Here is a 16123-nt window from a genome sequence, read left to right on the forward strand (position 1 = left end):
CGAGGGGGCAATACTTTTTATAAGCACGGCAAAAGACATCATAATCTATAACTATTTGGTACCAGGGAGAGAAGGGGTGCATCTCAACAGGATGAAGTAGCTTGATCTCTTTATCTTCTGTGTCAAGTCATGGTCAGAAATCATGTGCCCACTAATCAACATTTAAAATTGTAATTTTTCTATTCCTTCAGAATGTGTGCGGAAAAGATACGGAGATAAAGCTACTTCAAACAGGTATACCGTTATAACTTACAAATGTACAAATTAATTAGACAAGAGTTGTTCATATTGAAATGCAGTCGTGAGTTCAGCGAGACTAAACACCAAACGTCTCCTACCACACAGGCTGAACTGGACTACCCACAGATAGGAACCTTACAACTGGAGTGAGGGAACTGGGCTGTTATTTTTCTCTACAAAAAGCCGGGTGATGTAAAAGAAAAGAATAAAATAAAGAAAACTCTGTATTTAATTTAGACCAACAATGAGACTCCCATGTCGCACAAACATATTTACAAGCTCCAAAAAATAAAAGTAAAAACAGTTCTTTTGATGTCCTAATGCCCCTAACACCTGCCAAACACAATTTATTCTTTACCCCCACCCCCCTCCCTCCCGCTACCGTTTGATCCAAAATAAAAACTGTATGTGAAAGAGTTATGAAAATATAGGTTATTCCAACATGGTTGTGTCGTGGACTGAACTCCTCCTGTTCTTCTTCTTTTTTTTCTCCTTCTCCTCTTCATTCTCCTCTTCTCTATCGCTCTCTCTCTTCAGTAAGGGTGTTGGGTGTTGCTGTTCTGTCCCGCGGCCTGTCCCAACCCTAACCCCCTCCCTGACCCTGGGGCATGGCATTGAGTCACAGGATCACTGGAAGGATGTTGAGGTCACAGCTCGTCACGGTCTCGATTGAGGATGGTGTAGCGATTCTCACTGGGCGCCAGCTTCTGGAACGAGCTCTCTGGAGGGCTGCTGGCCATTTCCTCTCCCGTCTCCTCCTGAGGGTAAAAGTCAGAACAAACTGTGTTCGCATGACGACGTACAACCAACTTTCAGGGGCATCGTACTGGCGTGAGCCGACGCTGCTGTCTGACCTGTCCTGGCGTGCTGTCCGTGGGATCAGGACCGTGGTGAAACTCTCGGTGTAGCTTTCCAGAGTGAAGGTCCAGCACAAACTGTCTCAACTTGCCAGGAACACTAGAAAAAAAAACAACAACACAGAAACACAGATTGATATCATGCAAGAACATGTCTTATTGTACAGACTTTAAAGCCCTCAGAGGCAAATTTGTATTTGTAAAATTGGGCTACATAAAATAAACTGAATTGAATTGTATACTTGTATCCTAAAGATCTTATTTTTTCTGGGAGAATAAATCAGATTACAATAAATGCTACTAGATATTTGAACTACAGTCCGATTCATGAGTTTGTGAAATTTAATCATTGGCACCAAAACATTTTGCCTCCAAGAAAATTGGTGAATGCAACAATTTATCTTGAATCCTTCATACAAAAGCCAGTCTTTTTGTTTTTGACAAAGGCATTTCAACACACAAAGTTCAGCAATAAAGTTGATGAGGCAAAATGGCTTGTGGCAGAAGCAGAGGAGATCAGCCCCTGCGGACGTGTCATGAAGCAGCATTAATCCATATCAATGCTGTCCTGTGAAGTGTTCTTATTAACGACAGGTCATGAGCTGTTGTCATATCACTGAGGCAGAGCAGGTCCCCAGTCGCAGCTAACCCTGTGTGTGTCAGAGCAGCACGCTGACACACACACACACACACACACACACACACACACACACACACACATATGCATGTACTGCATGTGTATATGTATGTATATATGTATGTATATATATATATATATATAAATCTAAAAGCATACACTGTGCTAATGTAATTCCAAGCTGTGTGCCACATGTGGGGTTGATGTGATGTAATTAGGTTGTGGAGGGCTGGTCAGTCCTCGGGGCTTCTGTCTATCTGATCAAACTCTGATTGGGGGCTGGGGGAGGCCGAGTGGTGGGGGGCAGAATAAATGAGATTAAATTAGATTAGGCTGGATTAGTTTAGCACTTATTGCACGTGCCAAATCATGTCACATTAGCGCCGGTGTCCTGGCCCATTCATAAAGGACAGATTTTAGGAGGTGTGACATTTCTCTGTTCATGAGAGCACAGTGGATTATGTGGTGTGTGTGTGTGTGTGTGTGTGTGTGTTTTGAATGAAATGTGATTAATTTAGGAAGATCTCATTGTGAACATTTTCATATACGGCATCAGAATCCGGCAACAATTGCTTAAAAAGATCTAAAAGATTGCTGAATATATCAGACTAATTTGACATATGAGTGATTCATTTGTTAATTACACCTGCATTTGTGTTGATTTTTCACCTATATTTGGCTATTTCTTTTTGCTTGTAAAATATCACCAGCCACCTATTTTTCAGAAACGTTTTACTAAATATTCAAAGAGAGATTACAAATTAAATAATTTATCAGACAGTGATAATATTGTGCATATTTAAGGACTATATTGCTGCACACATGCCATTCATTTTAAAGAAAAAGATGGTACTCACTTGATGTCTTTAAAGTCGGGGTAGACATACATGTGTCTGAATGAGTCTATAGCAATGACAGGACAGTCAGCAGGAGTTTTCTGGATATGGAGCAGAGGATGCCGGAACTTCTCGCAGTCTGCGTGCAGGAAGTTTATCGACCCTAAAGTATAGACACCAATGTCATAAACACCACTTCTGAACATGAGGCTGTTTGGCTCATGAGTAATGAAAGGAACCAAATTCCACAAACACGCAGTCTTACCTTTCTCACTGATGAGCTGGCGAGCCACTTCATGCTGGAACTTCTCTAAACTCTCTGCGTCTTCTTTAACGTGGAATAAGATGAGGAAAGGGATTCCTTCTTCAGTCAGCTCCTGGGAAAACACAAATACACACACAAAGTGTTAAAGACAGATGGAGTCAGGGCCTTTCCATGGCTAGGCAGATGGACTACCCACACAGACACCATAAATACCCTCCAGGCTGCGTCTTTGTGTACATCTAGATATCCATATTTACACATTTAATATAAGATTAAAAAATAATAAAAAGCTCAAGCAGACAGTGCTCTATGTCAAAAAGCAGGTTACAAACCTCTCCATTTTCAAAGGTGATCTCCCTGACCAAAGGCACACATTTGTCCTGGGCCCAAGCGTAGGTCAGGTCGAAATTGCTGAGTGAGCCGAGGTAGACCATGTCAGGGATGCTCTCCCCCACAGGCTTGTAGATTATGTTGTCTCCACTGAAGCGCTCGGCCTCAGATACGGCACTATAAAATGAAGACCAGATAAGAAAATGTAAAGACAAATAGAAATTGAATAATTCGATTTAAGCCTAAAATGAAGATAAGTCTCACCCAAAGGCAGCCAAGAATGTGCAGTCATCACGAAGAATGTTGGACACTTTTTCATAAGTGTGGTAGTTGTCCGAGTCCCTTTTTTCAAAGTAAGCTATGACGTTTCTCTTGCTCCTCTGTTGAATAAGATGATCATAAATTATACAGCTTCTTTTTCATATAAATATGGTAATTTGTGGTGTTTTGTAGACCATGTGTGTGTGTGTGTGTTTTTGCCACTCACATCCAGAGTATTAACCTCCTCCATTGACTTTATCTCTTTCACTGGGTCGACCTGCTGCTGGCGGATGAACTCAGCGATGGCCGCCACTGACCTCTGACCCCTGTACTCCCTTTTCATCATCATGCCATTGCGGAACAACTTCAATGTTGGATACTTGGTGATGCGGTACCTCTGGGCTATGTCCGCTACACAGCGATGCAGGGGAGAAGTTAAGTAAAGAAGGACAAATCAATTGATGAAGAGGACGAAGCTGAGTAAAAACACATGGGGATGGGTGGATGAAGAGCGGAGCAGTGACAGAGACGGCAGTTAAATCTCCGTCTGAAAACACTGCCTTCAGTCAGCTCTGGGCTCTGATCTCCGACATGAAAGCTGCCCCCTGCCAAGAGTAAATACTCCTTCTACACACACTGAAAAAGAGCGTTTGTGTGCGTGTGTGCGTGCGTGTGTGGCAGGTGTCAATCTCCCTGCGGGGTGTCTCTAAGCCTCCCGTCTTCACAGGAAGCAGCAGTTTTGTCATTAGTCTTCAAACAGTTTGCAGGTTATCAATAATTCTCTTTAATTTACTTTATCTCAAAAGGCTGAGGCTGGCGGTTTATGTTTCAGTGCTTTGGTGTCCAGGGCATCGATGTGGACATATGTGCATCAACTATAGTAAGTGTGTGCATGTGTGCCTCTTTTCACCATAAGCAACCACCCCCTATATATTAATATTAGTTCCAATCATAATTTGAATCTGTCAAAAGACAACAGATGAATCAACCAAGTAAGAAAACATAAAAAACATTTTCCAGTTTAAGCTTCAAACTCACTTAAATTCGTTTACTTGACTTTGTTTCACATTGTTATGAAATAAATACTTTGGCTGTTTATCAAATAAATAAATGGTTTATCTCTGGTCACTTATGATGGGCATTTCTTATTATTGTTATGTTATCGGTTCCACAAATTTAAAAAAATATCAATACCTGTTAAACGTTTAAATGTTAATCTGTATGTTGTTTGGCACTTTTCTTGACGATGTTAAAGAACATTAAATACAAATAAAAAGGTTAAAAACACTCACAGTGTTGGTCACAGTCGACACGGGCAAACACCACCTGCTTGGTTTCAGGGAACTCCTCCCTCGCTATGTTAGATGCCTCCTCAAAAATTGGATGGAGCATCTGACTGAACCTGCACCTATAAGCCGAGCAGGGGAAGTGGTGTGAAGCCTGAACAATTTCCATAATTATTAAGTAAATTATACAGACCTTTTCAGATCAATGTTGCCGTGTATGACAATGTTGGCAAATTATTTTTGCCTTTTGGCAATCTATCAATGAATTGGACCAAATGAGAATAAAACAGACACACTATGTAAAAATCAACAAAATCTCTACTGACGTTAACAGTCATCTAATTATAACATGAGACATTCAAAGAGAAAGTCAGGATCATGATGAAAACTCATTTGCACATTAATGACATACAATGACAGTGGGACAGAGAGAGACAAAACGGCACACTTACCAGTCTGCGTAAAAATTGACTATTGACACTCCAGCATTATCTGCAAGGAAACACACAAACGGAAAATAAATATAAGCCTTGTTAAACATGAATGAGTATTAAATCAATAGTTTGACATTTTGGGAGATACGCCTGTTTGTTTGCTTGCCAAGATCTAGATACAAGAGACAGAAATACAAGAAAATAAACTGATTTGTTTCCTGTCTTTATGCCAAGCTAAAGCTTAGTTTATACTCGCCACAGTGAAAGTTATTAACCTCTGAATTGTTGTAACTTGGCATGCCCAATCACATGATTGTCACAATTAGTTCATTGATAAAAACAATATTGGTAAAAAGGCCAATTTGCTTTTAAATGCTTTAGAAACAGGAGGTCTTAAAAATCTTCATTTGGCTATATATTTTTCCAGCCAAATCAAATTTTTTTTTACAGGATATTCAACCTTTATTTCCCATATAATGCATGTAATAGTTAACTTGTTTCTTCACAGGGCTTGTAAAAAGGCAATACAGTAGCCCATTAATATTTGATAAATACAATCCCTCCTCGTCATCGTGAAGGATGGTTTATGGCTTTTTGACAGTTACACCTACAGTCTCTGGGCCGCCATATGAGGACATATCTCTGGGTTACACTCAGTTTCTTTTTGATTCTTCACAGTCCATTTTGTTGGTAAGCCCTCTGTTTTTTTTCAGAGAATAATGCAGTGCACAGAGCATTAAGCATAAACAGCTCTGTTTAGGCTCGGCGCTCACTCGCCATCCACGAAGGCTCGAGCTACGGCACAAAGCGAAATATGAACAATGCTTCAAGTGTAATCACTTACTTAGGACGTCATCAATGTTGCCTGAATCCAGACTAGTGATTTCTGCTTGTCCGGGAGTAGAAAGGAACATCACCTGCAGGCACAGGAAGCGATAGATCAGCAAATAAAACATTAAAACGCATGCATGCTGGTTAAAGTGGTTGAGGGGATAAGATATTCTGAAGACAGTTGACTAAGGTAACATAAGCCTTTAAATATTACCAGAGGGAAAATTGCTCAAAACCCTTTCAGCATCACATCGCTACTCATATTGTGGACACTTAACATTTCCTTAAAAATGTACCCAACACATTTCTTATATTAGAATTCAATAATTTTCCTATAAAACTAAATAATAATTGTGCTGTAAGATAGTATCAACCAATTTCAACCAATAATATCATGAGAGCCATCCACCAATCAATCAATCTGCAACTTACAGCGACAAGGGAAGTGTGTGTGGAGCCTTAGTCCTCTGTAGCTCCTTACCAAGCTTCATTCTAAGCACATAGCGGTACACTTTTTAGTGGTTTAATCAATTGCACAGTATTTGTATTTTAAGATCTTTAAATTAATCAGCAGAGCTGATTATAAGCTCCACCTAAATCATTCAACTTGTCATCTTAATGCTTCATTGAGGCTGCATGTACTGCATTTGCATTCATATTATCACAGTCACTCTTTACTCTTATATGGCCATTAAACAATGATACTTTACAATCCTGTTTTGGTCAGATATTTTCTCTGACGACTTGAGAACAAGTGCTAGAAGTATGGTCAGTAGAATTATAAAACTTTTTGTTAGGAAACTAATCCTACAGCCATAATTTGTTTTCTTTCATGAAGGAATCATACAAAAAAGAATAAGGTGAAATTATGATGTACCAATTGATTTTTTGAATTCCATCTTTGATTACAAAACTGTATAAAACAATTATGTATGAAAGAGATCACCACAGAGAAATGTTAAGCACTACAATGACATTCACTAGAGAGGGAAATGTGAGAAAAAACACCGACGGACGTTGTTGAGGTCCTAATAGTCAAATGAAAACTCAGAGATGCAAATAAAAATGCATTTCTAGCCTGAATTAAATAGTTTATAAAAGGCCCTATGTTTAACAATGCCAACGTCATAAAAGAAGCCCAAAGAAGACTATTTTATCAAAACTATCAGTCTTTTAATATATGATTTAATTGAGGCTACAAGTGCAATCCCATATGTTTCTTCATCAGCATGACACCCGATGCACATATTAACATCATTGCAACTTAACATTGCAAAAAGTACTCGTTTATTTTAAAGTAGTTGTTATCAACTATCTGATCTTTGAGGACTCAATATCCTTTTCAAACAGGATATATGACAGATGTCAACAGCCTTTAGGCTGTGAAAAACACGTATTGCAAGTGTGCATGCATGACAAATGGCCGTAGGGGAGCTGTTACACAATTATGGAAATAGTTGTTGCTAATATTTATGTAAAACAAGAAATAATTTCATAGACTCGTAAATTCAGCATGATAGAAAATAATTCCTGATTTCCTTCTGGAAGTTAAAACGCATCATTGTTTTAAAAACAATTACGAGTATCTCTTTTGCATATAGAGTGACACTGCTGCCTACTGATACTAAATGTCATTATAATTAGACCGATGAAGACACTTCTCTGCAACTCGGAGAGAAGTTTCAAGTTTTCATTTCAGGCCCAAAATTCTCACTACAGCAGAACAGTCACAATGTGTGTAGTTCCGGGTTGTCAGCCAATAAGAATGAGCCACAACAGAGGAATTCTCCAACCGGCGAGCACCATTCAAGAGACGTACAGTCTGTGATAATACACGAAGAATCCCGACAATAAATGTGATTAAAGCTGATGAACCGCCATAGACCAGCGCATTCAATACATAAATAAAACCCTTAAACCAACCACGCACGCGTTTAATAATTATCCACCTGCTGTCAATATGTTGCACCAGCTAATGCTAGCTCGATGCTTTATTTCTCTTCAACAAAGTTATAAGGAGTCCAACATGTGCCCACTTCTTAAGGTTTGGATTGTAGGGTCTGTTATGGGAGTAACAACTCGATTATAAACCAGGGCTTGTTACAGCTCACGTCACTCATCACTACCGGCTAAATTGACGTTGCAGCTGGATAACTTGATTAGTTATAGGAGTCGTTTAGTGAAACACAGCCAAAAGGCCGCTTCGACGAGCCCATTGAATAGCATCCTATCCAGCAGTGAGTGAGTTGCCTCGCTCGTCACCTTGGTCACTTTAAAAGTCACGTCACACGCCAGAAGAGGCTCATCGGTTAGCTAGCAGCTAACTGCCCAGCGTTACTTAGCTAGCTTAACGCTTGTCACAAAAAAAACGAAATATCGCGCGCACATTCCCGGGCTGAGAAACAGATGCTTACCAGCAGCACAACCGGGACGAGGCGGACATCGAGAAAGGGAGATATCGCGAGTGGTTTCATTTTACAGTTTAGTTATTGCAGGTGGTGGTGTTGAATCTTCCCAGTTTGTCTCGACGCCGCTTTAGATTTCAGGCGGAAACTGATGGCGAACAGATCTCACGGTGACCACGGAAACGCGAGTACACTTCCGGGCATTGCTTGGCTTTGTGGGTAATGTAGTATTTGAAATCACCAAACAGCTGTACACGGGTGAAGGGCCAAACTCTAAGCATGGTGGTTTATTTTTTTACAACACTAACGGGAGTTGTAGTGTTTTGTCACCCAGACTTTGGCGATGCAACGGGAGTAGTTAGTAAGAAGAAAGCTTTCCAAAGCTTTTCATCTGAGAGGAAAGGAAATCAAACGGTAAATATAACACCGACGCATGAGAAGTGGAAAGGACAAGTTATTAGGATGCAAAAGCAATAACGTTATCCAAAGTTCATCCACTGTCACACTTTTTTCCTTGTGTTTTTTAGCTCGCGTATGAATAACTGATTTCTCTTGAGTTGGGGGGAGTTGCATCATTATGCTTCACTTTTTGTAATACTCTGTTAGATCTGTGTTCCACCATCCAGCTAAAGCATTTGAAGTTATTGAACACAACCTTTCACACGCACAACACTTAACCTAGTTAGAGAACCCTTAGATGCGTCAATGCTCATCTCTGCAAATAGTTTTCCTAAATCCAGAGACATGTATATATGTGTAGCTGCTGCACTATCAAACAAAGGCTCCACAACGCAATAACACATGACTTAAACAACATGGTATCCCACCACAGATGGGAAGACTGGTTAACCAGAATAATAAGTCATTCTGAGGCATCATCTTTCGGCCTGTATTCAGTACAGGAGCAATGGCTGGCTCTTATTTGTGGGAACAGGTGGGCTGGTCTCAGTGTGTGAGTGATCCTCTTCTCTTCCCCTGCAGGAGCCGGGATCAGGGCAGGTAGGGGACCTGGACGTGCATTCACACCCACAAAGGATGCTCTGAGCTGAGAAACATCTGCTGAAGTGTCCCCCTCAACACAGATATGGTGAGAATCCAACACACATAGAGCAGCTAACCATATTTTAGTTATTTATTGGCTGTAGTTATTGTGTGTATTTGTTTGTTACTTTGCTCTCTCACCTGTACTACCGGTTTATAATTCTCTCGAGAGTAAAACCATTGAGACTATGGACCAAACCTCATTTTGATTGCTGGAACAGCCTAATTGTTAAGGAGATTAAGGTGGAATGTTGAATTGAATCCCAGCATTAATATTTTATGGGCTAAAGCTGTCTATAGGGGGTTCACAGTGGGTGAGCAACTCGCAGATGGAGTCAGAGGAAGAGTTCTCTCTCTCTCTTCCTGTCTGAATATCGTGGGTGTGGGGGTGCAGAATGTCTTTCTTAAATTGTTAAGCTGGAAAGAAAAAAAATACAAAATAAGACTTAATATCTGGAAAATGATTATTTGTCAATATTGTTACATATATCACTATATCTGCTGAGGTATGAAGAAAACACTTGTTGAGCTGTTTAAGCTGTGTTTGTTGCATTGAACCATATGGTAATGTTCATTGAAACTGAAACAATATTGCCCAATCTTTACGTTTACTGATTTATTTTATGAGCATAAAAGTCAAAATTTAAATAATTTATTATTCCAACTAAAAGTGTTATTTATGAATGTGATCTTTAATATAAGTTTCTAAAAGGTCAAAAGTTCAGACATTAAGTTCAAACAAGGTTTTCTGAAATAGAGGTATTTGACAATTATTGATGTTTCTGGAATGGCAACACTATTTTTCTTTATGGCATGTTACATGAAGCGATGTCCTGATATTATACTAGACGATGCACCAAAGGGATTTTTTTAGTAAATAACGACTATACAAAACAATGACAGATGCCTTTTACAATTTACCAGAGCCTAATCGAAGGTCTTCAGATGGATTGCATCCAAAAACACAATGAAAACAACAAAGGTTCTCAATTCACAGAAATATGAAACAAAGAAAAAGAAGATAATCTTTACATTTGAGGAAAATAATAAAGAAGCCTTAACCAACAGCTGGCGCCTGTCTAATAATTAATTTATGGAATAAAAACATGTTTTTCTCTGTAGATGAGGCACAGCGTAATAATGTCTACTCAGAGGGCTTCTGTGAAATCAGGCCTGTTAAATTTGTTACCAAAATGTGTTTTGTCTTGTACTCAGCTACAAAGAAAATAAAGTTACATATGAGTAGTTATTTTGGTTTTTAACCCTACATGTGTATTTTATGTCCAATCACTCTAAATGCTGCACACACCCATACTGACCTCCCTGCACTTTGCTTTTATCCTCTTCCTATTTTGCCATCTCTTGCCTTTTTTGCATTCTCCATTTTTTTCCATTTCGCATTGCTTTCATTGATTTTTCTGTTTGTTTTTCCAGCTGATTATGTCCCTGTACTCTGATTCGCCGGTGGGCAAATTGCTCTCTGCGCTTTAATTGGACATTTAATTAGATCACAGTTTTAGTCCAATTAGACTCAGAGGTGTTGGAAAAAGGATATGGAGGGGAGAAGAGGGAAAAAGTCCCCAAGCTGGTCTGTCTCCCTTCCCCCTTCTCGTTCCATCCCCTCCTCTTCTCTCTCATTTTCTTCCTCTGTCTTTTTCTGTCCGCTTTGCCGTCTCTGCCCCCCCCCTCCTCCTGAGGGCACCTCATTAGTGATATAATGGGATGACGCAAAACACACAGCTCCCTAATCTTAGAGTGTCTCAAGCAGGGCCTGGACCACACACACAAGGTGACAAAGACTGTCTCAGCTCACTATAGCAAAAGTTGCATGCTTGTGTTTTGGGTGTTTCTTTTAGAAATCTTGCTCCCCTCCCATTTTGTATTGAAGTCATGAAGGGGTAAGCAAAGGTGTTTTGAGACAGAGACTGGGTGTTATTAGTGTCTCTGATTAATCTCCAGCACCGCCTGACAGTCTGCCAGTCACAGCAGCATCGACCAGACACACACACACACACACACACAAACATTAACGACATGCTGGGCAGAACCCTATCGACTCAGTGGAGTGCTCCGCTATGATATCACTACACCTAATGAGACTAAGATAAGGCTCATTACCAGCAGTGCTCATTTACATGCCAGTCCAATGCAGGACCATTCTGCATCAGTTTCAGCTCTCTTATGGTTGTGCCCTCTTCCCCATTTTGTTGTCATAGTTCTCACACAGAGCACTTACTCCGAGCATAAACAACACGGTGCCCCAGTGGCCCAAAACACATGGGCAAATGTAAACACACACGCAGCTGGATGTGGATATGCACACACTTGCGCTCAGATGAAGGGCCTCAGAGGACACAAGTCAATCTCTGTGTCCCTTGAGCAGTCACACACATCCACTTCCTCCCTGACTCTCCTATCCTCCACCTGCAGGAGAAAGATAGAGGACCGGCCTCCACTGTGTCCCGTACTCTACACACTCACACACCCGACACCTCATATATGCACGAGTAATGTGTGTGTTCCCTCTCTATATGTGTACACGTATAGATGTGTGTGTGTGTGAGTGAGAACGTCAGGCAGCAGGCAGGGGTGTTTTAGCCACAGGCGTCACTACCTGACCCCCGTGGCTGTGAGATTGACAGCTGTGGTCCCGCCTAATTGCATTACTCTCCCAGGTGATTGGCTCACACCCTGGGGGCTCATTTGTCAGGATGTATTGTGGTAATGATGTAAATTAGCAGATCTATGTGTCAGTCAGCCTTCTCGCCCCCTGCTGATTGGCTCTGCTGTGCCCAAGGGCCCGGCCCCCAGCTGAGGGAGCCAGCTCATTGGTCCTTGGGGAACCAGGAAGTCCCCTAGAAATAAGGCTTTACAGATTTGGCATCCCTGTGGGCTGATATTATCCTTCCTCCCACCTCTTTACCTGTCAGTCAAAACCCAGGGACTGATCCCTGCAGTCTTTATCTCCTATCTAAGACACACACACACACACACACACACACACACACACACACACACACACACACACACACACACACACACACACAGACGTAGACATAGACATGGTGGTAGGTTTGGAATACCCATAATAGCCCCCATGTAGGAGCCTAAACACTCGGTTATAACTGTATAAGCTGAAGATACATGGCTATAAAAATAAAAGTGTGTGTGTGTGTGTGTGTGTGTGTGTGTGTGTGTGTGTGTGTGTGTGTGTGTGTGTGCGTGTGTTTGTTAAGAATTGAAATAAAGGCCACAGGCTCAGGCCCAGTTCCCCACTGCTTTCCCAGCATGCCGTAGCTATGTCCTCTATCAAAAGCAGACACCTTCATAGTGAAAGACAGCCAGAGAAACAAATAGACAAACACACTAAACAAAAACATCCACACTTTTGCCTGTTTGTCTCAATTGTGTTAGAGAGTGTAAGGAGGCAACACTGTGTATTACAGCACTCCTGTAGTGTTGCTGAAAGGATTCATGGGAGTTTCTGGATTCTTTGTTGAACTCATGGCAGTTATTTGAGGCTGAATATGAATAAAGACTAAATAATGTCAGCATCAGCATGAATCAATACTTATACAGATGCACAATCACTTGGTCTGGACCTGAACCTGTGATCAATAGTTGACTCTGAGTTATTGTCTTCATATTAACAAGTGGAGTGCTCCCCAAGGAACACATATGAATGGCTAAATGAGACCACTCCAAACCTCTCAACGGGAACTGCCGTTGTTTTTACACCCTCTTTTGTTTGATTTCAGACAGTGCATCGCAAAAGCCTTTTTCACCAAATTTGGATGCACTGTAGGTGTTTCCAAAACACTCAGGTCCTCATGAAACTCTAATTGCTCGCTCTTGGCTTTATGAATGTCCCTCACATAGATTAAAATATTGACTTGTGTCCCTCATGTCAGGGTTTCTGCATCTAAGATTATTCATAAATCAATTCATATTTTTATTGTGGCACCTGGGGCTTTCATATTGACTTCAGAAATGCAGAAAAAGATCAAAATAAGTCAACAAAAGCAAGGGGAAAGTTTGGAATGGTCTGTCGAGATTGAAAAGATGTACAGTGAATATCTGCCATTTGTGTAAGATGATGTTAAAATCCGAATCATCATTACTCTTTCTGAACTGTGGCCATGTATCTCTGCTATTTCTGCATGTGTTAGATATTAGTATTAGCAGACTGTATGTGTGTGAGTGTGTGTGTGTGTGTGTGTACACGTGCACACGCATTACTGACTGAGTAATCATTGTAAATTAGAGATGTTTGTGGTAGATTTTAGTAAAGCCCCTGTAAATACTCTCTCTCACGGAAAATAACTTCCCATGACGTGGCACATGTGCCAAACTTACACACACACCGACGCTCACACACACCTTTATGTGCCGCACCTACCACCCTCCTTTACGCGCACATAGACCTACTTTGCAGTAAATGTAGAAAATTAACTAACCTGTATTAAGTCTCCGCCACTACTTGACAGAGCGTGAGAAAGCAGCGAGCATGGTGGGTAATTGCCATGCTGCACGCAGTGTCTACAGGAGCACACTTTATGAGGTGACGGCGAGGGAAGGGAGAGGGGGATGAGAAGGAAGGATGGATGACACCGGCATATTTCCTCCCAACTTCAGATCTTTCAGTTTCAAGAAAAAAGTTCGACTGTGGCAGAGATCAGCCCGCCTATATCCATATTTCCTATTAGATGTGCTGAATAAAACTGATAGTCGAGATTCAGATCTATTTGTGTGACCGATAATGAAAATGTCTTGTAGAAATCTCAAATTGTGGCATGAGTTTGTGCCTCCAGCGTTTATGTGTTTAGGGGCAATAATTGATTTCTGTGTTGTGCCCCGCAGGGCTTGTCCCACATCTCTAAACCCACAGACACACATCCATGCATGCACACACACACACACACAGCAAGGCATGCTGCAGTATTAATGAGACATGAATAAGACATGAAGAGAGACCCCCCTCTTACACGCTCACACAGGGTCTCCCCCTCCCCAGCTGCTTCCTGTCTGCAGATTACCCAGCTTTCACTGGGCTCTGGTTAAGTGGGGCCAGGAAGAGATTTAGCCCCCTCAGCAGGAGCAGACACATATATACACTCACAAGCACACGCATACAAGCGTGTGCACGCACAAACTCCCTACTGTAAGAACACATTGAAAAGTATCTGTTTTATTGTGTGGTTGCAAACAGCAAATGTTTGAGGATAATAAATTAAAGTTTACTGAAATAAATTTGAACTATGAGGCAAAACTGTGAATGATGTTTGTGTATGTGAGGGTTTTCTTTAAAAACACTGTGTGGGGACTGATTTAGAAATTAGTATTACCCATTTAAACATGGCTTATTATGTCATTAGGCATGAATGGCTTCAGTGCACTTATGTCCAGTTGTGAGGTGTATTTGGAGCTAAATGTATGGCAAGGAAGCAGTCTAGTTCCCGCCTAATATCCGTGTATTAAACTGATTGTCTGTCGCAGCAGGTTGTGACCTTCTATATGTTTGTGTTGCAGGCCTCAGCGATGTCGATCCCAGGACCTGAGTCTCTGGGCTCGCAGGTCCATGCTGCAGCTGTCAATGGAGATCGGAGCGCTCTACTCAAGCTCATCACGGGTAGGCAGTCAGTTTGCATCACGTAGGTCGAGATCACAGAGCCGTCAAGACACACAGGGTTCAACTCACATCTATTAGTTGGAATCTTGATTTCTGTTACTAACATTTCTTTGCTTTTCCGTCATCTGTAGAAAGGTCAGAGTGCAGGGACAGCTGCAGCAGCGGGTAGGAGTAGAAATTACAGCAGAGCAGGTGGTCAGGTCAGCATGGAAGCTGGAACCGTGGTCAATCAGCTGAAAGGATGGGCCACCCTTCTGCGAAAGTGTTGACATTATCTGGACATTTGGCCACGTGGATATTTAACCTGGAATATGCACAAAACTGTGTCTTGCTCAGACTTAGACGAGAAATGTTAAGCCAAAAAATGTATGCACAGCAATTCTCTTGCTCCGGTCCTCCAGGTTATCATTGTTACAGTATTTCATTATGGCTTCCAGCTGCTCCAAATAAATTAAGAAATGTGGAAGTGGAATTCCTATTAAACACAAGCAGTAAAAGACTGCATTTTAAGCACAAGGAGTTCTATAATGTATTCCATCACAAGCCACAAAACTGCTCTTTGTAAATTCAACACATAATAACAAAAATCTTAATCGTGTGTGTGTGTGTGTGTGTGTGTGTGTGTGTGTGTGTGTGTGTGTGTGTAGCAGAACCGTCGCTGCGGGACCGTGAGGACCAGTTTGGCCGGACCCCTTTGATGTACTGCGTGCTGGCTGACCGGCTGGATTGTGCAGAGATTCTGCTGAAGGCCGCTGCCTCGGTCAACAAGACCGACCACAGCCAGCGCAGCGCTCTGCACCTCGCCGCGCAGAAGGTTTTGGCGTCCACAAATACACACACGGACATACACCGGAGCACACAAAATGTTGCACTGTAACACATGTGTCGGCCCTTTTTTGTGGCATAAAGTTGACAATGTTCATTTACAATAACTGGTGAGGGGATGGATATACATGCAATGAAGATGACAACTAATTGTGATCTCATAAAGATTTAATGGAAAAGAGAGAAATTGAGACCATCAACTCCAGTGGGAGGCCAGTGCCCCCTAGTGGCTGTAGTTATGGCTTT

At 41.5% G+C, this 16123-nt stretch overlaps 2 protein-coding genes across 2 annotated transcripts in view; one reads left to right on the forward strand and one right to left on the reverse strand.

The window, feature by feature from the left end:
- erp44 (endoplasmic reticulum protein 44) lies at positions 1-8545 on the reverse strand. The gene is made up of 11 exons (XM_068569361.1): positions 8392-8545; positions 5991-6063; positions 5165-5204; positions 4719-4834; positions 3653-3837; positions 3430-3545; positions 3168-3342; positions 2836-2947; positions 2592-2733; positions 1095-1197; positions 1-998 (listed from the first exon to the last, which is right to left on the reverse strand). Exons 1-11 carry the CDS (start codon positions 8449-8451, stop codon positions 888-890), a joined length of 1233 nt encoding a protein of 410 aa, XP_068425462.1. The 5' UTR covers positions 8452-8545; the 3' UTR covers positions 1-887.
- The window catches only part of invs (inversin), a 20019-nt gene continuing 12336 nt past the window's right edge, over positions 8441-16123 (forward strand). The window contains exons 1-4 of the mRNA XM_068569357.1: positions 8441-8796; positions 9364-9469; positions 14953-15052; positions 15700-15866. Of these exons, the coding sequence (XP_068425458.1) occupies positions 9467-9469; positions 14953-15052; positions 15700-15866 (270 nt within the window). The 5' untranslated portion in view covers positions 8441-8796; positions 9364-9466. The remainder of the gene's footprint in view (positions 8797-9363; positions 9470-14952; positions 15053-15699; positions 15867-16123) is intronic.

Source organism: Clinocottus analis, unplaced genomic scaffold (genome assembly GCF_023055335.1).
Source record: "Clinocottus analis isolate CAN_PGR_092001 unplaced genomic scaffold, fCliAna1.0.p SCAF_9, whole genome shotgun sequence".
Classification (NCBI taxonomy): domain Eukaryota; kingdom Metazoa; phylum Chordata; class Actinopteri; order Perciformes; family Cottidae; genus Clinocottus; species Clinocottus analis.